Genomic DNA, 25,488 nt, shown 5'->3' with positions numbered 1-25,488 from the left:
TACAGTATTTTAAAGCAGAAAGAGTGCCAGATCGGGTTTATCTACAGGCACACTATACAGAGAAAAGTACTAGTTTACTACAGGAGCCTCACAGCCATGTAAAACCATGTCATGAAGCTCTCAGTGAACAGTTTTTTTTACTGATGATCAAGCCAGCAGAGGTTTGGAAATCTGTACTTATTGAGTTAGCAGAGTGTTGTTGACTTGTATGCACTCGGTTATCCTGGTCTAACTTTACATGGTCTGACACTTTGTGGCTGAGTTGCTGTGATTCCCTAACATGTTAATTACAGTTCACTTTGTAATATCTAGGAGGGAAGAAATCTCACCAACCAGTTTGTTGCAATGGTGGCATTACATCCCCACAATGAAATTCAGCAACTTCTCTAAATCACTTGCAAAGATTTGTAAAGTGAGACAGCATGACTAGGTGCTTGATTTTATACATCTGTGGCAAAGGGACTGAAAAAAAAAAAACCTGAATTCAGAGATTAAGAAGTGTAGCCCAATAATTTTATCTATATAACGCATTTCACAAATGTGCATGACCATACATTTTTGTGCACTGTAATATTACTGCCAAAGACATGTCTACCAGTTATCCACCTCAACATAAGGGAGCTGCTGAGATTTGTTGTAAAATTCTTTGAAATGTTCCATCTCATCACCTCTTTGGCTTCCGGTGGGACTGAGCCTAGCTCTGTGTATTGTCTTTAGAAATCTGTGTAGGTAGCAAGTTTTTAATTCAGAATCTGTTTGGATTTTCCCTGCTGTTAGGGAAGAATAGGGCTGCTTCTGCTAAGTTTTTGTTTGTGAATTCGAGCATTGCTCAGCTCTGGAGCTAATAAACTTGTGATTTGTAGTGTACAACTACTCTGTCCAGGGAGTAGGACAAGTGGAGCAGTCAAACAGCATATGTCAAAGAAGTGTTATTGTATTGTACGTTCCTTCAAAGTAGTTTTTGGTGTATTCATTTAGTGAGTTACTTCTAAAAAAGTGGTTTACATATTTTCTCTTTCAGACTGTCTGTGTTGTTAGCCTAGTTGAACTCTTGAATTCATTAGGACTTTGATTGTTTTTTAACTAAATGTGTTCAGAATTGAGAATCTAGTATTTTTCAACATTGCTGTCAGTATACATCCTATAAATTTGAGGCTATATCAGTGTCCTTTTAGGAAGTTGGTTTCAAGTCATTAAAAGATTCTAAAGCAAGTCTAATGTACTATAATTGCTGCCAAATTAACAGCTGCCTGACATGCATCTAAGAAAAAAAGTGTATATAATCCAAAATCCTTCAGCCTCAGGCCACAATGAGTTTAGAGGTATGTGGAGGAGTTAGAGGAAATTAAAGTATGCTTACTGATAGTGGGCATTGTTGAGGAAAAAGGAGGTATTATTGGACTTTTAAAGTACGTGGGTTTCTTTTCTGCTTTTACAGTCACAACATGGAGCTTGCCAAAAAGTTCTCAGAGTAAAAGCCAGTTACTGCTTCCAACACATGGCTTACTCCTTCATTTTTTTCTTCATCTCACAAGAAGCTTATAGTGCGTTTGACATGCGGCTTAAACTGTTAGCTTGGCGTTTCTCAGGCCGATAGCTGTGCCCTCAGCCACGTCAGCTCAGGGAGGCTTTTTCCCCTGCCAGGCTGACCATGACCTGTAGTTTTAATATCTCTGCTCTGACTAAGAGAAAAAAAAAAATCTGTCATTCAAATTGACGCATTCTTGGTTTCGGTCCTGGTTTGGACAGGGAGAGAGAGGCTGAGAGCTTCCTCCTTATAAATTGTACAGTAAATCTGTGATCTACTGTTGTATTCTCTGACAAAGTATGCTTCTTTTTTTAGCTAGTTGTTGTTGTGGACATCAATGATTTAATTCTGATTCTCCCACTGCTCACCCCCCATCTGGTAGCAGCAGATGGTTGCTCCACCCTTACCCTGGTTCTCATAATTAGGAGCTGTGTAACATGTGAACAGTCAGAAATGAGTGTATGGAAGTTTCTTCCTGTTAAAGCAGAGTTTTTCCTCCCCACTGTTGCCAGTCTTTGTATTACTGTATTTTGTTTGCCTTAATGCATCTATTGCTGTGATTTGCAACTATGTAAAATTGAATTAATTTGGTGACTTTGACAATTGCAAAGATTGTCTTTTGTGTTACAACATGTGACCTTGTAGTCATATTTACAATAATAAACATGAAGTTAAGGTTTTTATATGAGGAGAAATTATTCTAGGTGTGTGAAAATTGCTGCCTCTCAAGTCCAACATTTCATCAACCAAGAACCCCAACCTCTCTATATACTGATTTTTATGGGTCCATAACAATATAACCAGACATCCTCCATCCTTTCCATTGAGTGTGCTTTCTGTTGCCACTGAAGGTTGCACACAACTATGGAACGTAATAGGCTGCTTGCAGTAATCTTGTTATGGAACAATAAAAATTTAAATGTAAAGATTTAAATGCTTACAGTTTTAACGTACGTTTTCTAGACCTTGAAATAGCAACATGATAACACAGTTTTGCACTCTGTAATCTCTGCAGTCACAAGTCAGGCACGTGACTGATTCCAGGTTACCTTTACTGATATTAGTTAGTGGGAACAAAGTGTGATGTTGAAAATGAAAATTGTTGGCCATACTGAATAAAGTAAACACAATTAAATGAGGAAACCAATAAAAAAGTTCTTTATGTTTTAAAGAGGCTCATACTGTAATTTATCCAAACAATGTGGAATTATTAGATGAAACTTGGGGAGAAAGACATTTCCTCCTGAGTAAGAATGATCCAAGTCTGAACAATCTTTGAGGCTTAACACATTTGCAGTCTCATTAAAAATGCCTATAAACCATGATTGACCTTACAATCCAAGAAAAACATCCGGTGTCCAGCCCGGATCTCTTTACTGTGCAACATAGACAGATTTTCATAATCATTCTCATCTGTGGTCTATTATAGCTGCTATTTCCTTCCACAAGGCATGGGACATCTATTTTGATATGTGTTTGGATTTAGACATGTTGTGTGTATGCATGTGTCTATGGCTTAGTGGCTTGTATTCAAGGTTAGCAGCCCCATTACTCCTCCAAGAGTGAGGTCTGTAAGTCATTATCCAGTCTGTGTGGCAATATAACTAACAAGACTCCTGAGTGCAGATATAACTCATATAGCTCATTTCCACATATTTCATACAGTACATTAGTATAGTTAATATCATCATCACCTACAGATGCAGTTTAGCTTGTTTTGTGGAAATGAACCTCTATTTTTTGTTTGTTTGTTCCATGTTTATATTCTTCTTTCTTTGCTCCTTCCTGGTTCTATCCTTGGCCACGATGATTTCATTTCCACACAGAAATGCTTAAAATTCCAACATATTTCAACATGAGAATAAAAAACTACTTCAGCAGTGAATGACAAAGGGAAATTTCAGTTTGTAACACAAATGGCAGATCGAACAAAAGCAACTGAATATGATGCAAATGCCTTCCTCTTTCTTCTGGGATCCCCTTGTCAGTGAGCCCTAGCTCTCTTCACACATTCCCAGTGTATCACTGCACTGAAGCCATTAGCATAGCAATAACAGAAACTTCACATGGAAATAATTTGGGATACAGTGTGGTCTCGGCGTATTGCTCCCGCACCCAGGATGAATCAGGCAACATTCTTTCCCTCGTCTTCATATAAAACTAATGCGATGCAGGAATGTGCTTTGACCCGCTGAGTTTGGGTTTGGGGCTCATTGCAACTGGCTCTTTAATTTATCTGCATTGCAAGCGGCATCAGCGCCAGTTTCCTACTGATTGCATCGTAACAGCATTGTGTTGTCAAATATGATAAATATCATGTATTTGATGAGCTCCTTTTCTTAAACCCCGAGGTCTAAGTCATCATTGGCAATGAATCCAACCCTAACCCCTGACCACCTCATTTTTAGTTCATTTTATTTATTTAATTAATTATTTATTTAATCAAGAGAAGCAAATATGGGAGAAATGTATCTTCACTCTCAAAAGTCCTGCAGCCCTAAATTTTAGCTGGATAATTGTGGATAAGGACAAAACTGACTGTTTTGAATGTTGTTGTTTTTTTTAATAGATTCTCTGCCCACGTGACAAAATGTTTTTTGCACTGTTTGCCTTTGTCAACAAACCTGCTCAATTTGCCTTTCATGCAGAAATCCTCTAGTTTTCTCATGTTTGTAAGCTTGCAGTTATTTCAGTTTTTAACAGCAGTTAGTCTTTTTGGTGTTTTCACTAGAGATACTATAGCTCCATTTTCCATTAGTTTTGTAGGTTGAAACTTCTGTTTGAAAATCAGTTTAGTTTCAGCTGCTTTACAGAATAAACAGACTGACTCTTATATAGCACTTTTCCTTTCCACTTATGCACTCTTTACAATATGCCTCATTCACACACACATTCATACAAACAAACACTTTTTCAGTGCCTAAGCTTTTTCTCCAACAGCTACACTGCAGTGAAGACAACAGGGCAGATGACCTGCTCCATCTCCTGAGCCAGAGCCCCTGAATATGAGTGCATTTGTTTATTTCAATTTATGATTTGTATTTGTTTTGGTGATGTTTCTACATGTTGTTTCTCAGACTGTACAATCTAAAGAATTTTTAATAGAACAACAATAAAATACAGCAACAGCAACTTAATTCCTCAAGTTCCAGTGTAGTTTTCATTATTTGTGAAGTCCCTTTGGGTTTATTTTATATGTATACTGACACTTGTTAGTAACCACACAGTTATAGCATTAAGTCCTGGTGTGCATCTGTCCACTCATCCAAGAAAAGAAGCAAAAATCAACAAAATATTCAAAATCTGTGGCTCTGTGGAAATCAAATTCTGACATTTCAAGGTTTATTTCTTTCTTGTCTCAAGTCCTTATTTTTGTATCTTGACTGGGTTTCAAGTTTACAGCTCTTATCCATGAAGATAAATCCCCCCCCACTGACATTTAAGTCTCAGATTTAGCTTTAAATAAATTCTTACAATATGTCTGCTATGCCGTGAAGAGATCTTAAAACAAGTTTGTTTTGAAAAGCCCACATGTTAGGGTCATTAGCTGGAAAGCCCTGGCCTGGGCAGCACCAAGCGGGAATTGACTCATAGTCTGTCCTCCTCCACCGCAGGGCCTCTGATTTTTCACCCCTATGAAAGGCTCCCTATTGACATGATGAATGGTCTTAGCCTCATACTGGGGCACTGAGGGAAACTGAGTCATGGCCAGGAGGTCATCAGCCCAAGCTTGCTTTTTGAACATAACCATCCATATGTATATTTAGAAATACACCCATGTGCCTGAGAAGGTTAAAACACTTAGAGGCAGCGTAGCTGAGCAAACTTGATAGAAGAATCTATTCACATGAGTCAGTGGATATGTGGTAATATAAGGGCTTTTCAGAATGGTGAGGATGCCTGTGCTGTGATGCAGAGTCTGAGATGGATTTAAGGATCACTCTAATATATAATATAATAAAAATAGTTGAAGTCTTCTTTTTGTCCCAATTTTAACTTTCTGCACTGGACTTCAGGTCAGATAATCAGCATCAGCTACATCCATCTATCTATTTATCCTTATCTGGGTCACAGGGGAAGCCTATCCCAGCTGCCTTAAGGTGAGAAGCAGGGTACACTTTGGACAAGCCACGTGACTGTCACAGGGCTAACACAATGAGATAAGGAACCATTCACTCTTACATTCACTGTCCTATTTCACATAGTTTTTCCTTCCCTTGTGCTCTGCTTCACTAAATGATAATATATGAGAAACATTAGGTTATTTTAGTCACATGTAAACACTAGCTTCTCATTTCTTTTACAGTTCCTCTCTTCCCCTGAGCTGGAAACTTTGTGGTTGGAGTCGGTCAAGGATTTGCCTCAAAAGCGTGCTGGGAGAGAAAATAAAAAACATTTTATTTTCTTAACTTTTTTCTGTTTTTACTTTGCTTCAATAAATAATTCCTCCTGTGAAGATGCTGCTTGATTTTTCTGTCTCCAATCATGTGTCATATAGATGTGTGCAACAGGTTTCCTTCTCACTAACCCACCAGCGGGGTCAAAAAAGAAAAGTATACCAAATGCCAGTGAGCAAGGTCAAAGGTCATTATTGTTTATGGGTGTAGCTCTGCTGGATGAAATAAACAGTACTGTTTATTTCCATGCTTGGTCTGCAGAGATGATGTTCAAGATATGTGCAGGTTTCTGGTAAACACATGGCTGACATCTTGTTCCTATTTTAAAATATGTCTGTCTAATTGTTTCAGCCTCCCCTGTTTAGAATAGAGAGGAATTGAACACCATGAAGTGACCAAATCCACCTTTCCCTGAGCATCTTAAAATTACAGGTGCAGCAGGCCACCGTTCACCCGCGCACCACAGGCCGCTTTATAGGACACGTGAGAACTATCAGGACCCCTTAGAGCTAAATCTCAGGAAGAGCTCAGGATGCCTGTGACGTTTCAGACATGTTATACTCCTCAAGCAAGCCTTTGAACAGAACATGTGAGACACAGATGGCTGTAATCTTTGGGTGGAATGGCAGACTGTGGGAAGAGGTTAATTTTAGCAGGAGAAGGCGGTGCAGGGGAGCCAAAATGTTCTTTCTTAAACACAGTTTCCTGATTGTTTGATAGTCATTCAAATAGATACTGCCTTAGAAAATTCAATACTATACTGTATAAACATGGAACATGAAGTACCTCTCTGTGGACTTACTATTTTGTTGCTCTTTTTGATCCTGTCTCCCACACTTATTATAATTGTAATTTCTTTTTCAGCCAGGGCCAGATCTAGCCTCTTATGTGTGGGCAGTTGAAAATGAGATGTGGGTAATTTGGATGAAAAAAAGAAAAAGGAAAAAACTGCTAATAACCTACGATTTATTGAATCACTGTTCAGCTGCTGGCATATCTGAAATGACTCTGCAGATGATCTCTAAAAAAACAACAACAATAAACTACTAAACTAATTGCTAATCAATTAACAAACTAATCAAGAATATTCAGAGCTCAGAGAGATGGCAGTGGTGCGCTTCTTCTGACCTTGGTGTTTCTCTTTTCCCTCACCACCAACCAGTCATGGCAGATGGTTGCCCTCCCCTGTCATTCCTTCCTGTCTTCCTTCCTGTTAAAAGGGATTTTTTTCCTTCCTGCTGTCGCCAAGTGCTTGCTTATAGGGGTTGTCTGCCTGTTGGGGTCTTTACCATACAATATATGAATTAGCAGTATATAAATTGAATTGAATCGAATCAAATCTCTGATGATGTCAAGATTGTTTGCCAGTGGAAGGCTTTGGAGGTCTACTCTCGGCTATTCACTTAATCAGAAATCAGACCTGGCATTTGTGTTTTCTGTGCTGCTTTTTCTACTAGCTAAACAAAATCCAAAATCATTTTTCTTATCTTTTGACTGGGTAGACAGGATACTATGTTTGCATGAGCTCAGTCAGTCCAGAGCTATAACCAGCCTGGTTTCCAGCTGTAAACCATTCCACTCTTTCATGAAACCAAACATTCAGAAATGGAAAACACAACATTACATTTTGGACATCTTTTATTTTTAAATGGGCAGCACAAGAGTTACGTAGAAACAGGAAATATCCTGTTCCTACATAACTCTCAGCAGTGTCCTTGTCCAGATTTATTTTATTTATTTAACAAATCTGAAAAGATACAATAGAAGGCAGTATTTCATCGAGGATGTACAATTTGTTTCTCAACATATCACAACATCAGAATGTCTCTTCATAACCCTGAAATGAATTGACCTTTGTGGTTTAATCAATTGCAATTTTTCCTTCAATCTATGTATGAAGTCCTAATGGAGAATGCCTTTTATTAAAGCACTGCCATATAATTACAATCACAATTACAATATTTCAAACACAGTTCAAAATTGAGGAAAGGAGACTGGTGCACACACCATTGAAACAAAAAAAAAAATGACATCAAGCTGTCACCAAGAACTGGCTTTCTCCATATCTTTTCCATAAAATGAAATGTTATATTTTCAGTTTCTGTTAAGCCAAACACCAACAATTTTGGATATTTTTCTTTGTTACAGCATTAAAGAACTTTTAAAAAGGATGTCTGGTATAAGAAACACAGCTCTGGTGTACAACAATCAACATGCCCTCTGACTTGTTAACTAAACCATGTTGTAAATATCAGATAATTTATCAGATTGTCTGGATGATAAATGTTTGGTTCAGTATCAGGTCCAAATGTGATTCCTCCACTGTGACTTATGCATCTGAATCCCTCCTCCTCGATGTTGGCATCCTTCCATATGGCCATCCACTGCTGCTTATTCTGGTTCTCTGAATGTATTAAAGATCTGTTGTACAGAACCATCTGGATGGAAGCAAAATACATGGTTTGAGGCCGGCAGTCCTGGGAATGAGTTTCACCTTGGCTCACTCAGAGTGGAGCGGCCAGAGGACTTTGGTGATTTTGGATACTGAGTGTAATTACAGAGCAAATCGTGGAGAAGTCTGTGGAGTTTGTGCACTGAATGCAGTAATCAGTGCTCTGTTTGATTCTGTCCACTGTGAATGCAAACAATGTCCCTACATAATGTTTTTACTTGTTTATAAGAGATAAGACTTCTGTAATGGTAAGCACAAATACTCATAGGATACATCCATACTGAACCACAAATCCTGAAACTACCAGTGTTATGATGATCTTTTCAGTTGTGCTGTGCTTAGAATGTATCTTTATTCATAAGGTTTATGGGTAGGGGGCCAAATAACAGGTATATAAGATATAATTCCCTAAAAACATTATTCTACCAACCTAACTCACTAAATATCCTAAAATTACCCTAGGAATCCTTTAATAAAAATAACACCAATCCAATACATTTGCAGTGGCACATACACAGAATTGTATAAAGATCATAAAGAGAGTTTTTGCAAGTTATGAAATGCCATACAGTGTTAATAACAACTGTTGTTTTAGAGTTTACTTGCAGTAAGCTGCAGAAAGCTTGCATTTCTTTCCCTTCACAAGTTGTTTCAATTTTTATACGTGTGAGAGGAATAGTAAAGTGGAATAAGCTCACAAAGTCTTTTGTTGATTTGATTGTGTGTATTTGTAATCAGATTTTCAGCATTTGCAGGATCAAGAAAAGTGTCATAACAAGTGGCAATGTCATCTACGAAACATCAAAAATGCCACGTTGCTGTAATTGTGGACGAAAAGGACCAAAAGTGAAATCTAATCTAATGCTGCATCTAAACACTAACATCACTCGAAGAAAGATGAAGATGGTTGTTGCATGACATGATATATTTTCTGTGTGTATAGAAATGTGGCAGCTATTCCTTTTTGTTTATGCTGAGGTAGTATTTTGCCTTTGGGGTGAGAGTGGATGTGGTTTAGACTTGGTGGCTTTCTTTTCTTTACTTAGGCCTTAATTACAAGCCAACCTAGGAAACTTTCATAGAAGAAATTGAGAAACACTGATTTGGGTTCAAGAAACATCATAAAAGAGCAAGGGCGATCATTGCAGTTGCGTTATTTTGGAAATAAACATATTGCTATATTAATCTTTTGACGTTTTTTTTCTCCTTTTTTCGCAGTAACATTTAGAATAAGATTAAAGAGACGGTCATGCTGTGAATTTAAATCGAATGAAAATGAGGAGGTGGAATATGCTGGTAGAAAGAAATCGAATTTGGGGGCGTTCCTCTTTCGCCTTAAAAGGGGGAACTTGACACTGTGTCAGATTATGGGAATTTCTCTTCCCGGAGATCTGGCCAGCAGGGGAGTAAACTTTTTCCTTTACTTTTTTCTTTCTTAAATCTTCCTCAGCTACTTAATGTGTTTTTGAGTGCAACCCACCTCATTCTGACCAGTTTCCTGTAAAGAACCTTCTAGTGAAAGGAGTGTTGCAGAGTGAACTGGCAACCGAACGTCCCGGGGCAGGTCCTGACATTGCGTCGCCAAGAGTCCGGAGGCTGAGGTTTGTGTGGACGTTTCTGGGAAAACCTCTAGAGCTCCGATTTGCCAAAGGGGAGACCTGAGAAGAGGCAGATTCGCTTTTCCTCTGCACAGTCTAAGCGCAGGTTTCCAGTTCAGACTAACTGTCTTGCATTTTGAGGGATCTTCACTATTTCTGCAGCCAGAAGACTTATTGTTGTGGGAAATAAACAGAGCCCAAAAGAACTTTGACTAGTTAAGAAGTTATTAGGGCGTAAACAAATTTTGCATTTTGGAGATGTGACGTGGTCCTTAACTTTTCACTCTAGAGTGTATCCCGCGGTGATAGATTTTTTTTCTGCGCCACTTGTGGATGTTTGCAGATTATAACTGCAATGATCGACGCTTCTGATCTTCTGTTCTGTGAGTTGGAAACGAAAGTGCTGCTGAGATGAAGTTGTAGATCTGTGCTCTGAACTCTTCTCGTGTTCGTATTGTTTGCCAGATTAAAGGCAGACAGCAACGTGGATTTCCTCAGTAGAAGTCATGCTCTGAAAGTGGTCATTGGCAGATTATGTGCCGATCCCGCGCGCGCGCTGCACTCTTCATCTGGAATTAATTGATTGTCACCCTCAGATGCGCTAAAGACGCACAGGTTCAAGGATCCACCACTGGATCTTTGCATTTACGGCAGTGAGTGTTTAGCCTACTTTCATTTCACACAACAATGAGGGGTTTTGTTCTCAGTTTAGCTTTGATATATCTGCTTACCTGGACCCAAGCCGACAAACAGACTCACCTCAAGCGGGTGCAACTGCGCCGACGCTTTCAGGGACGTTTGCGCCCTGGATATGCTTCGGCAATCTCGGTGCACAGCAACAAGAACGCACAAAATGTGCAGGCAGACGAGGCGATTCCGCTTACCGCCAGGTCGGGGAACCTGGAGGGAGCCAAGAGAGCAGGAGGCCGGTTGCGAAGGATAGGGACGAATGGACAGATTGGCTTGTCCCGTCAACTGACAGATGAAGGTACTCCAGGAGCTAGAGCCAGAGTTACCCGCATGCCCAGCAGCGCCGGGTCACCAAATCTGCTGGCCAGCTTTGCAGGAAAAAACCGAGTCCTCGTTATCTCGGCGCCCCATGACTCAGACGGCTACTACCGACTGATGATGTCACTTCTGAAGCCAGATGTCTACTGCGAGCTGGCAGAAAGACACGTCCACCAGATAGTCATGTTTCATCAAGTAGGAGAGATGGGAGGCAAGGTCCGGAGAATCACAACAGAGGGGAAAGTGATGGAGGAGCCACTAGATACTGCACTCATCCCCAGATTAATGAGCTTCCTAAAACTAGAGAAAGGTAAGAAGGTAGACAGCATAAGCCTCTGTCTCAACTTGTGCATGGGTCAAAACGTCTTTGCAGGTGCTGATATTAACCATATCATATGCTTAATCTATTTATGTGTTGAACTGCAGGCAAGTTTGGAATGGTGCTTCTGAAGAAAACCCTGCAGGTGGAAGAGAGATATCCCTACCCTGTGAGGCTGGAGGCCATGTATGAGGTCATTGACCAGTCACCCATGAGGAAGCTCGAGAAGCTCCGCCAGAAAGGCTTCATCCAGAAGTGTAAAGGAGCAGGTGTGGAGGGACAAGTGGAAGAAGGCACACTTGCAGGTGAGAATGACCATGATAAACATTTTTTCAACATGTTTGTTTTCACAGCAGGGAAATCCACACTTTTTAGTTTTAAAACTTCTTAATTAACATTGAACCTTTCTAGAATATATCCATGGTGCAGTGATTACCACATGTGCCCTATAAACAAAAGATCTTTGGTTTGAGACTGGGAGAAGCTGCAAACAGACTTGTACGATCTTAGTGTCAGTCTGCAGCCTGGATAAACTGGATGGTTACACAAGGAAGGGCAGCCATGAGATCAAGTTGACACTCAACCTTTCCTCAGGTTGGTTTTCACTTGCCCAGTCTTCATGTAAGTAATCTAGACCAGTTTGAATAATGTGAATAATGGCACTCTGGGTTTTCAGGGGGCTGGCAGCTAGATTTGTCAGCTGTTACAGTGTTCAGTGCCCTTCTATAAACTACAACAACTTCCTCACTGTAAAAACCTTTATGGTACTGGTAATGTAGAATATAGCTTTTACTAAGCAACACTGTCAGTAGTTCATTATAGTTTATTACTATCTCAGATTACTTCCTAAAAGATTCTGTGCCATTATAATGCATTGCCAGCTGAACCTTAACCCTACTCTTAGTCACGCAGTCTCTTAAAAACACCTCATACAGAAACAACAAACAAATTCTAAACACCAAATAACTGAAAAACTCTCACAACACCGTTAAATCCAGGATTTAAACCAAAGAAGAAAAAAAAAAAAATTTCCTCTTTGTAAAATTATGTTGTATCTTGGTGTTCATATTTTTTCATATTTTTTATAATATCGTTTACAGTATGCAGCTGTACTCAGAAACAAAGTTGAGTACAGTATATTACTGTACTAAAATTCCTGTAGTTTTACAAAGTTTTTTTTTTTAACAGTATACACTGATGACGCATACCAATGCATAAATCGTCCATTAAATTGTTACATAAGTACAATGTAATGTTACATTTAATGGAATCTGCTCAAATTAAATTTGCTTAAATAGTATACATTCAGTTTATACAAAGCACATTTTCCTTAGGAATTTACTATTTCAATTAAAAGTTTGAATTTGAATTTAAATTAATCTTAAATTGTTCTTAAATTTATTTCAGTTGTGTTTTATTCAAAATTATTGCTTCATGTTTATTAGGGTGAATAATCTTTTTTTTGAGTGTATGCAAAATGAAATGTTTACCTGTGATCTCTGTCTCCATCTTGCCAGTTCCTGACACACCTACAATAAAGCTAAACTCAAATAGCAAAACAACCCGACCTACTACAACCACCACCAGAACAACAACTACACAACCAACCACAACTACTACCACTACAACAACAACAACAGCAACCCAGCCCACGACCACCACTACGACTACTACAACAACCAGAGCAACAACAACTACAACGACAACCAGAAAACCAACCACCACAAAAAGGCCCACTACTACCACCACTCAGAAAACGACCAGAGCTCCTACCACAGCCCTGTGGCTCCCACTGCCAAGAACTACCGCTGATCCATACTACTACAACCGCAGAGAGAGGGAACGGTACCCACCGAAAACCACCCCAGCTGGAGATAACCGCACTGACAAACTCAACAGAGATCCACACAGCCGCAAGCTACCCATCACACATAGACTCCCAAAGACCAAACCCACCAAGAAGAAGAACGGTGGAGACAAGGTAATCTGTAACATTCATTTTAAAGATAGATTTAATAGATTGACTTTGTATTTTAATGGGTTTCAGATTCATGCTATTTATAGAATACAAAACACCTGGGTATATATTAGTGCTAAAACCATACATTACATAAATTTATAAATAATATCCATGAGTACATATGCAGCACACTTCTTGCTGATTACTTTAATTGCTTTTCATTGGAGCTTTTCAAATGAAATAGCTGTTTAGCAGCCAACATAACTCATTTCACCATCATTTTTTGTGTGTACAAAGAAAAGTTTACCACGACACCAGCTCAAGACCAAATCATTCTCACAGTGTTTGAATCAGTGAAGAAAATGAAAAATAATATCTGCTTTTGTGCGCAGGTGTTGACTAACGAGTATGAAGACAAGTATGAGCCTAGCAAGCCAACAGCAAGCAATCCAGAGGAGCCAGAAGTCATCACTGTTATCACTCCTACCAGGAAGGGAAAGCACGATAAGCATGACAAGAAGAAGAAAAAGAATGACAAGGGTGCCAAGAAAGCCGACAGAAGAGGAAAGCCAGGGAAGGAGGGAAAGATCGGGGGAAAGAAAAATGGAAAGAAGGCGTCAAAGTACCCGGAGAAAGTGGACTATCCAAAGCCCACTAAAAAGCCAACGCCACCACCAAAGGGTGCCCTTGCCTCCTTTCTGGATTACTTTGAAAACAGGAGGCGGCTGCTGGTGAGAGCACGACATAATACTAACAGTTCATAAGAGGCTCTTTCACCTGGCAAAACTCCAGGTTTCAAGCTTTGGCCAGAGGGAAATGTCAGTACTCAGAGCACCATCGCTAAGTGTGAGGACAGGTTTAACATTTTGGCCAAAGTGCTTATTTGATTTCCTGCCAAAATACAGATGAATACAAATATCAGACTATGGGCATCTGGAACAGTTGCTTATTAGTCTATTATATTTCAAACAGCATGATATGTGATTTAATTTCTGATTTAGCATTACCTCAGTAATTAATTGATGTTGCCTCCTTTCTGTAATAATCTAAATATCTCCTCAGTAATTAACTGAGTTTTCTGTCAAATACAACTATCAGTCAGCTTTATGCTAAGCTAACTGGCCAATAGCTGTAAATTAATATATTTCCCAAACAAACTCGAGAATGGGATCAATCTCTTCATCCAACTTGCAGCAAGGAAGCAAATAAGCAAAATTCCCTAAAATCTCAAACAGTTTCTTTAAAGAAACACATCAGCACTACAGTAATGAATGCAGCTATAAGAGAAATTAAAAGACACAGCCATCAGCCAAACTCATTAGTCAAACATGAAATTAGTGCTTTTTTTCTGGACTTCAAATTTTGATCGACTTGATAGGTTTTGAGTTGGGAAGTTGAGCATTACACCATTCTGAATCACTGAGCAGCTGGCAGTGTGGAGCAGAAGGAAGTGACCTACAGTTGGTGCGGCTCCAATAACGAAAGACTTTGTCTTCCAAGACAGAGTACCGAAATGTTCTAAAGACTCACATCAGGACAAATAATTTATTGTTGATTGATTTTTCACTAGTCAACAAACAGGTAAGCACCTCTGTACCATTTATTGTACAGTGTCACTTCTTTATAGTGAAGTGGTAGGGTAGGTAGCACAACCATCATCCAGGTATTTGAAAGACTGCACAGCTGTGAGCTAACAGACTGTGCGGCTCTGTTTTGCAGCCAGTATAGATTCTTATCACAGTGGTGCTGTGAACAGGCTGGGAAAATATGCCCCATCGTCCGCCTGCAGGTTAATGTAAACATCACCTCTGCAGCACACTGTATTTGCACGCGCGCGTGTCACAGCATACACAGGATACTCTAACCTCCCTGTTTCCACTCCCTCCCTTCCTCCAGCTGATTACATCCCCCAGTGAGGAGATCAGTATGTATGTTCAGCAGAGGGATGAGTACCTGGAGTCTGTGTGTGAGATGGCCATCAGGAAAGTTTCTATCATAACTATTTTTGGCTCTTTGACCAACTCCACCATGAAAATCGACCACTATCAGATAGGTAAGTAGTTCCATATGCAGTATGAGAGGGTTCAATACGTTTTTGTTTTTTTGCTCCTTGTTTTGACATGGTATATGCCACAATCGCTATTAACTGTAGCAAGTCTTTCAGTTGCTCAGCCAGGCACCTTTTTTGAATAGCTCATGTGGCTCTCAATTTGGAGCAGATGTTTTCCGGACGTGCAGCATTTCTCAACTGCAACATTTTGAAACAATGAAACATTTTTGAAGTTTCCAGCACTGAAGATGGATTTCCCAAACAGCCCTTCCATGCAGCAAAACACTGCAGTTAACCGGCAAAAGGCTGTAATTCTAAATCAAAGTCATGTTTCCGCTGTCAGTAAATCTTCCTTAGGATGACAGAGTCATCGTAGATCCAGCTAAATGCTTTTCCTGTCATTTTAAGAGCTGCCGCTTTCCTGTTCTACTTTGTGAAGACAGAATACTCACGTGTAGTATGAGGAAAACAATATTAAACCAGTAACACAACAGTGGGAACTTCTGTGCACCACACAAAAACAAACAAACAAACAAACATGTTAACTAGAAACACAGAACAACAAAGCAGTTAGTCCAGGTTTATTTTTATTGCCCCGATCTACAACAACAGCCATCCCAAGTTGTTTTATATACTAAAGACCCTGCAATACAAGAGAGAACCCCAATGATCAGATACCCTGCAAGTAAACATTTGGTGAAAGTGGGAAGGAAGAACTTTTTAACAAGAAGATTTCTGACAGAACCACTTCAGGGTGAGACAGTTGGGCAAGTGAGGAGAAAGAGAGGAGAACAAGGCACAACCTGCTGGAAAGAGAAGACAAATAAGTGAGCAGAGAAGCTCAGAGTTGTTCAGTGCGATGCTCAGAGTGTTTTGCAAAGTCCCCCATCAGCCTGAGCCCACAGCAGCATGACTGAGGGATGATTCAGGGTTTCCCGATCTAGCCCTGACTGGAAGCAATATGAAAGAATGTAAGAAATAGGATCTGTCTTTCTAGTCCTGTATTTCAAATCAGCAGAAGGCTTTGGGAGGCAAAGGTAATGTCATCTTAGATGAAGTTAGTGGGTTAGGCACTGTGTTTCTGAAACATCAACCCATTTTGTGTATTAGTATACTATTGTAACAAAACAATGATGGGAATCAGTGTCCAGCCACATGTTCTCACTGACCTCACCACTAATCTCCTTCACAGTGAAACTCTTTCTCTTACACTGGAGGGTTGTTGATAACAATTGCGGCTATCACCAAAAAGGAAAGCATTTTCTCTCTACTTAGCACTGAAATAAACAGACTCAGGCATTCTGTCATAAATGTAAGTAAGTTTGCATGTTTTTAGGAATACAGTAGACGTGATTTGCCTTAAAATACCATTTTTCAGGGAAATGTTGTGTGAGTGCTGTCCATACTGAGACTGTGGCAAGGAAAAGTGTCTCCTGCCACGTCTGCTGTCCTATCCTTGTTTTACCTTCCTCACATTATGTCAAACTAGATGTGTTCAGCAGAGATCTCTGCTCCCACAGTGACATCCAGAATGCGCACCGACTCTGCCAAAGCCACAGTGTTTTGTGCTTCTCTGTGCAAGTGATACTAAACAGTGTTGACCTCTGAATTCAGTGATGTTAGATTCAGCTCATTTACCATAATACAGTTGCTTATTTTAGTAATTATACTTTATTTGTAGCTAGAGGTAGGAATGCCTTCAGCTTCCAATCCAAAATGTGATGAGTTCAGCAGCTATGAAGTACAGGAGTCTGTATAACATGTACCAGGAGAGCAAACCAGAGTGCATACCTTTCCTGTGCATCATCTCCTGCGGAGTTGATGTGTAAGCTGGAGACATTTAATTCATCACACCCACATGCACACAGAGAGCAGTTATAACAGTGCTTGAAAACCTACTTGTTCAAATGCAACAAAACTGCTGTTTTTGTGAGACACACTGCGTCATTTGTGCTTGGCTTCTATTTTGAGACATTTTATAGCCGTCTCAAACCAGAGGCTGCGGTTGATGTGTGTTAACTGCTCTTTGTTAAGCTTTTTAAGTGTGTCACTCAATGTGCAGATGAGGTTTTATCCAGACATAATGTTTTTATGTAGTCACATTGTTGTGACCCACCTCTGTTGGTAGGTCTTCATTCATTTTAATTATGAAGGCTTGATTTAAGTTTAGGTTAAGCTAAGCAACAGTATGTAAATGAATCTCAAGAAAGTAAATGGAAGTCAACATAAGAGTCTTTGGAAGTGAGAGAAAAGCACTGTGTGTGATCATGTACAAACAGCTGGTCCTTTCAGCATTGCCCCTCCTCTGGTTACAGTGACTTCATCTTTGGGTTGTAGCCTGGTTGGCCACGTGTATGTTTTGCATATAGACCATATTAAAGAGTGTTTGCTGTACATATCTGTGTGTACAGTCTGTCCTCTGCCACCTACATGTACTGGGGGTTTCCTGACGTGATTGCTCATACACATTACACAGCAGAGAGTGGGCAAACCAGCCACCAAGAACACACTGTTCCGTGGTCTGTATGTCATACACACACACGGAAGGAGCTATGATTAAAGGCTTTGGTCTGCATAAACACCAGCTCCATTAGACTTCTGAGACATCCAACCCTTTTAGATCTCAGCTGCTGTTTGTCCAGTTTGTCCCCGATTCATTCTGCATGCTTCAGTTCTGCTCTTCACTCAAGAGTCTAATTCTTAAACTTCCCAGACAAATTTGTTAAAGGAGCAGTTTTTTGAAATCAGCATAGATAACTAAACTACAAGAGGAGTAAGCATGTTAACTGGGAAACAATTGCTCTTCATTTTATGTTAAGAAATACGACTGTAACATGTCTTAAGCTGTTTTTGTATCTGCCCTGTACTTTTCTAGCCTTTTGAAGCCATAACCATTTGAATAATTGTCAGGGGGAAAAAAAACAACATTCAGAAGACGCAGATGAGCAATCACTTGGTGACAGTGAGAAGAAGAAAAAAAAAAACTCCTTTTGAACAGGAAGAAACCTCAGGTTCAGTGAGAGGCAGCCATCTGCCGCAACCGACTGGCAGTGAGGGGAGGGAGACATGACAGAAGACAGATTAACCAATAGTGTGCAGTTTTCCTTCTTTCCCCAATTTTTCCAATCTGATATTCCGGGCAATATATTCGATTTACATTTGACTTTTGGACCATTTCACTAAGATTCCAAATATAATAAATGTTATGTTCCTTTGATTTTAACAGTTAATTGATTTTCTTTAAAGGGGAAATTAGTACCCCCTTTAAAGTAGGAAAGTAGATATTGAATCTGTCTAATGTGCCTTTATTTCTCCAGAGAATGACAAGCCTATGAAGGGCCTTCGTCAGGAAGACCTGGTGAACCAGGATCTGATCACAGAGCTGAGGAAAGAGTTTGGCATGACCTACGAGGAGTTCTACATGGTCCTCACAGACACTGACATGAGAGTCAAGGTAGAGACTTACTCTTTCTAAGCAGTATAGGAGGATTATGTGAAGGCTGTGGCTCTATAGTGTAGTGGTTTGCACATTTGCCTAACAGTGAAAGATCCCTATTTAAGTACCAGGAGGAGGAAAAAAAATCCCTTGACAGCTGTGTCGGGAAGAGCATCAAATATGCCAAATTAAACGTACAAGTATACCTGTTGTAGTGACTTGTGAATAATTTAATTCAGGTTTAGGTAAATAGTGCCAGACCACAGTCACATCAAGGCATGTTATATTGATAATAAAGGGGCAGCCAAAAGTAGCTAGTATGTGATGGGCAGCCCCATAACAGAATGGCCGTGCTGTGTAGATCAATTAGCTTGTTGAATACTTAAATTAATGCGGTGTGAATTTGGAAAGCATGTAAGTCAAGCAGTTTTTTCACTCTAAAAATATAAAGATGTCCCCTAAATGAACCACACACACTCACTTCTTGATGCATTCTCAATCATCCAGGAGATGATTGGAGATTCACACACACTCACATTTTTGTTTTGAAAAGAAGAGAGTTATAAACATATACTCACTGAATGTGACGGTGGTGTGGTGAGCTTTTTTGAGAACTGTAGTTTCACGCTGTGATGAAATTCTTAAAAGTTACATGTTTTTGGGCAGCTCTTATATTTCACACCAATTTCAAGTCCTGTTGGAGGGACTTGGGAATGCATTACTGTCAATCAATATCCTCTCAAAGAGCCATATAAATATACATGTGTGTACCCTTGTCCTTGATCTAGCACAGCTGATTTAAATGGCTAAATAACCTCCTCAGCATGTCTTGAAGTTCTCCAGAGGCCTGGTAATGAACCAATCGTTTGATTCAGGTGTGTTGACCCAGGGTGAGATCTAAAACCTGCAGGAAACAGGAAAAAACACAGAAGAAGACCCAGGAAAGCAGACACGTCATGGTTGTTTCAAAACTAAGTTACAGCGTTATTGGACAAGACTGTTGGCACGTAGCATATTCACCAAGACTGCATGATCAGCTGTGTCAAAAGTCCTGCCTTCCTGGAACATAGCCTTAAGGGATTCAGTCACTGAATTGTGAAAGACCTCTAAATATACTATGGTATTTTAGCAGGGAGGATTTTAATCGTACTTTTTTACTTGCCCTTTCACATAGTCCTGACTAATACTTTTAAACAGCCTTGATTAACAGCACTGCTGTTGGTCGGTTGGTCCTCTTCCAGTGTTCACTGATTCACAACTTATCTGCTTACACTTCCATTAAATCTTTCTCTTTTTCTCTGCCCTAATACTGCCAACATGGTGCTTTTACTAAAACACTGTTTAAATTTACACAACATGACATTTGCTCAACATCTGTGTATAAGAGTGTGTGTGCATGTGCCAGGATAAATCACCAGCCTGTTTTTCGGACAGATTCATCAAAGAGGCCAGTGTTCACATCCTCTGCTGTCAGCAGCAGAGACAGAGGAGTCTGTGAATGTACACGGATGTGGGTGTGTGTATTAGACAGAAAAAGGACAGAGAGCGCAGTGCAAGGAAAGGTGTGAAAGAATCAGAATGGCAACTTCAGCATGTCCTGAGGAAGATGTACAAGTGTGTTACATTTTTGTGCGCGTTTCAGATGTTCGTGTTGTGTCCAGTTAGGATGAAATGAGATACTTGGTTTTGCTGCTTCCCAGAAGTTGTTATAAAGATTTGCTGGGATGTGGTAAAGGCCACACCACATTTACTAACATGCATAACTTCATATAATCACATTACTGGAAGGAGTTTCACCATTTTCATGCAGTGGATTTCTATTTTAATGCCCGCTGTACTGTAGTGTTACTTATTCTTTTATTTTTTGTCGACAGGGATTTTGATTTATTTATTCTGTGGTTTCACCTGGTTCACTGGTTCTTGTCAATCTTGTTTGTCAGCAATCCTATGAGGTTCCCATTGCCATGAAGGCTGTATTTAACTACATCGACACCTTCTCCTCCCGAATCCGAGAGATGGAGCAGCAGAAGAGAGATGGAGTGGTCTGTAAGAAGGAAGACAAGCCCAGATCTTTGGAAAACTTTCTCTCCAGGTGAGGATTTCTGTGGAAATATAGGGCATGACCAAAACACTGTGGATGTACAAACATTAAAACCTTTTTTTCTGACAAAGACATCTTAAGAACTATCAGCAGGGATTTGCTGATATTCACCCATGAGTGAGATCAGTTAATAAAGCCTGTAGACAAAAGATGGACAGAGCCACTGATTCACTGATCCACTTGTTTTGAAAACCTTACATTTTAGCATTATGGTGTGGTGTTTTTGGAGACACAATTCAGGTTGAGGTTGAGAAAGTTATTAGCTAACACTAGCAAGCTTGGTTAATAAGCTGCAATCCTAAACTGTTCGGGGATCACACAAGAATGGATTTGTGTACAAGAATACTGCTGTGATTGTTTTACATTTTTAATTTTGATTATTTTAGTCATAGTCTTTTGAATATTTAGTTTTAGGCATCTGAAATATTGTAGTTTCAGTCTATTTCTATTTTTAGTCTGTTAAATATCATTGAAAGTGTAAAGGTTTGTTTCCATCTTATTTTCCTTGATATCAAATGTGAAATGTGTGCATATGCTCACTCTCCTCTTCCTCCCAGGTTTCGATTTTGTCACAGGTTTTGTCACATTTTATGCACAGGGCGATTACATCTGATTGGGTCTCTTCCAAACTCGTCCCGCCTTTGTACACAGCTTAAATATTTCTGATTGGATCTCACATTTTTTATTTTTTTTAGACCAAAGTATCAATATATTCCATCGCACTTTTTTGTCTCGTGCTCTAGTTTTTAGTTAGTTATTGTCTCCCTTTCATCATGAAAACAAAGGTAACTGACAAAAATTATGACAAAAATAATTGGTCAGTGAAATTAACACTGGATAAGAGCACCCATGCTGATGTAGCATTAACTTCTAGCTTAAAAATAACATGCACAAACCATTCCATAGGTGCAAGATTTGCATGACAAATTGAGGTATTCAGTACAGTTTCTATTACAACATTTTATTGAGATTGATGCCATATACAGGTTGTTCCCCCAAGGATCGATATAGTCTGTGTAGTTGGAATTACTGGGTGGTCCCATCATGCTGTGTCCACATCAGTCAAATATCTGTTGCAGTCAGCCGGACCACAATTAAATAATTCTGAGCAGCACTTGGCAGACTGCAGCAGCCTGCATGTGTGTGTTCCATGAAAATCAAAAGTAACAAAAACCCTGCCATTCCTCAAGGCTGAATCATTTCTGTCACATTTTCTCCTGGAGATGTCTAAAGACAGGCTGTCTTTTGTTGCCATAGAGACCTGAATCCCCAGAACACAGTGTAGAGATCTGGCAGGTTTTTGACCATAATTCCGGGTTGTCACCCTCTGGCACTAATAGGGGGAATATGTAGCACACAAGCACAAACTCCTTGTCTTGGTACAGAGCTCTCACTGCGGGACCAAAGTGCCACTTAAATCCGGACTCAAATTTTCTGTGATTGCAGGTTCCGATGGAGACGTCGCCTGTTCATTATCTCCGCTCCCAACGATGAGGAGTGGGCCTATCAGCAGCAGCTCTACGCCCTCAACAGCCAAGCCTGCAATCTGGGTGAGTCACCAGAAGTCAACCAGTTTCACTTTTCAGAGGTCACTTCAGTTGCTAAAAGCTCAAATATGCTCGCCACCCAAGCTCTAATTGAGTCTCTGCTGCTTGGTGCTGTTTAGGTGGTGTAGGTTTTTTTCTCCAAAATCTGCTGCCTGCTGCAACCAAAAAACAAATCTATAAGAAACACAGTTGCAGGCTCAATGAACCGATTGTTAGTGTGATTAACACTCCTTAGTCTAATTCATCGTAAACGGTCACGATGTGCCTGTTCACTGTACTCTGTACCCTATAAGAAATGTTGTAAGAGATTGAACAACTGACCTTCCGATTAGTGGAAGCCGCCCATAACAATCTTCTGTTCCTGCAAGTCCGAAAGTACAAAGATTCATTTCCTGGGAAGAGATACCTAAAAGACCAGAACTCTTTATGAAACTTCCCTTTGATGACATGTTTATTCCAAGGTGACCTTCACTTCACACGGGCCTGTGTCATGTCCCTGCTTGCCAAAATGTTAGTCAGAATATTCACGAATATGTTAATCAAATGAAGAAGCAATGAAATCAAATGAACAAGTTATGTTTTTTTGTTTACTGCAACTTTCCAGACATTATCAGCCTGTGTTTATGCACATGAGCACTATGTGTGTGTTAATGCATGTTCACCAGCGGATGTGGAGAAGGATCCCAGATGACGGAACTGGCAAAAAACTGAACTGTTTTTCTTTTCCTCCCCTGGCAGGAGACTTTTCAGCTGGCCAGTTAGTCAACTTTTCCACAGCAACTTGAAAGTTATTACCGCACATCTCAAAAAGAGGCATTTGTCTCAACTTTGCAAATCTCAACAACCTGACATGTTTGACAGGTTTGTGGAAGATACATGTAAACTTTAAATAGCCCACGGTGAACTTTCCTTCTCTGTGAAACCAAATAACTGCTGTCAGCAGGACTTTCTGCCCAAGATGAACCTCACGCTCTTGTTTTGTTTGCACAAGCTGAAGATTTTGGACATTTCTTCCTGGCTCCCTTCAGACTTTTGTTGCTTCTGCATATTCATACAGGTTAACATAGTCTGTAAAAACACTAAATGGTCTTTCACGTGTATGACCTTGACCTTGAGTCAGATGTTTTATTACACTGTGTGTACACAGAGCCATTAAATAGGGGTTTATATTTAAGCCAAAGCAAATTTTTACAACCTTGCAATGATAAAAAATATTTTTAGCTTACTGTTGATCTGTGAAGCATTAACAGATTATTTATCATTTGTCCTAGCTTATAAAGCTCTCATGAAATATAACTTCCTAGAAAGTGCTACCATTTATCTGTTTGAGTGTACACTGTTTTTATTTAAGTCAAGTCAGATGATTGAAAAAATCAGCTTTTCTTGCTTTATCACTAGATCCAGTTTAGGTTCTACTGGGACTTTTTTCCCTTCATGTGTTGCTCTTGGCTGGTTTAGCACCCAGGGCTGCCCCCTCGCTCCCTCATCCCACACAAAAGCCTGTCCTGCTGACTGGGCTGAAGGCCTGAGAGGTTTGATCCTGGTATTCAGCACTTGGCGCTCACCAAGTGAAGCCAGCGTTCTCCTATGTTTAATGTGGGCTTTCTCGCTTCAGAGGAAACAGCTTTTTTGGCAGGGCTTTCCGGACCACCATCACATTCTCCTCCCTTTACCTAGAGACCAGTGCTTAGGACAGTTCCAATAACAAATAAGTAACAATCAGCCCAAATAAGCAGACTGATAAGGAACAGTTGGTCAGCATACTGCTGTTCTCATTTGAAGTCATGCTGTTGTCTAAAAATTGTTTTCCTCATTCTGATGTCTTTTCAAAAAATGGTTGCCATGGTTACACAGGCCTGAGGCACATCGCCATTCTGAAGCTGGTTGGCACAGAGTCGCCAGATATGGGCGGAGTCTTGGAGCTCTATCCTATCAATGGTAAGAATATTTAATACAAAATAGTGAACAGATATATTTTCTGAAAGCTAAGGTCTCTACTTTTTTGGTATCTGAGTTCAGTGTGATAAGTTTAGAGGAAGAGGAAAATGTCGATGTGCTACATCTATTGTGAAATTCACTCTTTAATACGTTGTTCCTAACCTGATCCTCTGGTCCATCCAGGGAGTGCTACCGTGGAGCGTGAAGGGCTCTCAGCTACCCTCGTGAAGGACATGAGAAACTACTTCCAAATCAGCCCAGAATACTTCTCCATGCTGCTGGTGGGGAAGGATGGCAATGTCAAGTCCTGGTACCCCTCACCCATGTGGTCCATGGCCATTATCTATGACCTGGTAGACTCTATGCAGCTCCGCAGACAGGAGATGGCCATCCAGCAGTCACTTGGCATGCGCTGCCCTGAAGATGAATATGGTGGCTATGGTTACCATCAACATGGATACGAACACGGTTATCAGGATGGCTATCACCAGGGGTATGGTTACTAACAGGTGTGTGCTTTCCAATGATGCACACTGGCCTTCAGCTGGTCCTTGGTGCTACCTTCCTTTGGCCCAAAACCTTTTTGTGTCTTTCCCATCTCCCACCGGGCAGTTGGCACAGACGAGTATTTTGTAGCACTTAGTGAAGGGAAGAAAAATGCTTTCACATATCCAGTTCTTTAACATTCCCTATATAGCATAGTACGCTGCTTTATACTTGGTTAGTCAGTAAATTTATGGATGAACCTGAAGGTTCAGAGATGGATTGCGTACTTTAGTTTTTGCCGGGGTTTTTTTTTTGTTTGTTTCAACTTAAAACATTATTGCATCGTCTGTCATCTCTAGCTGGCTTTTTTTAGGTCAGACTTACATAGTTTCAGCACACACGTTGATTTTGTAGATAATAGAACATATTTATTGGACATCTGTTGCATTTGAAGTGCAGTTACCAATATTATTAAAAGCATCACATTATTTCTCTTTTGTAAAGTTTCTGTTGCTATACATTGTTTCTATTTATACTCTGTTTCTATATGGCTATATGAAAATAAACATTTGTTTACTACCAGGTCCTTTAAATTATTTGTCTCACTTTCAGTGCCAATGTGCTGCAATAATCTTTTGAGCAACACCTCCCCCTAGTGGCAAAACTGG

The 25,488-nt window shown here is 40.0% G+C and overlaps 1 protein-coding gene across 1 annotated transcript; it reads left to right on the top strand.

The window, feature by feature from the left end:
• Window positions 1–9,740: 9,740 nt before the first annotated feature.
• Window positions 9,741–25,399, top strand: ccdc80 (coiled-coil domain containing 80). The gene is made up of 10 exons (XM_084907829.1): window positions 9,741–11,293; window positions 11,410–11,607; window positions 12,820–13,283; window positions 13,655–13,993; window positions 15,159–15,315; window positions 18,630–18,766; window positions 20,689–20,840; window positions 22,296–22,399; window positions 24,251–24,334; window positions 24,518–25,399. Exons 1-10 carry the CDS (start codon window positions 10,663–10,665, stop codon window positions 24,838–24,840), a joined length of 2,589 nt encoding a protein of 862 aa, XP_084763955.1. The 5' UTR covers window positions 9,741–10,662; the 3' UTR covers window positions 24,841–25,399.
• The last annotated feature ends 89 nt before the right edge of the window (window positions 25,400–25,488 follow it).

This window comes from Perissodus microlepis, chromosome 16, assembly GCF_051167445.1.
Source record: "Perissodus microlepis isolate ML-2025 ecotype Zambia chromosome 16, ASM5116744v1, whole genome shotgun sequence".
NCBI lineage: Eukaryota > Metazoa > Chordata > Actinopteri > Cichliformes > Cichlidae > Perissodus > Perissodus microlepis.
This window is presented reverse-complemented; position numbering and strand designations above follow the sequence as displayed.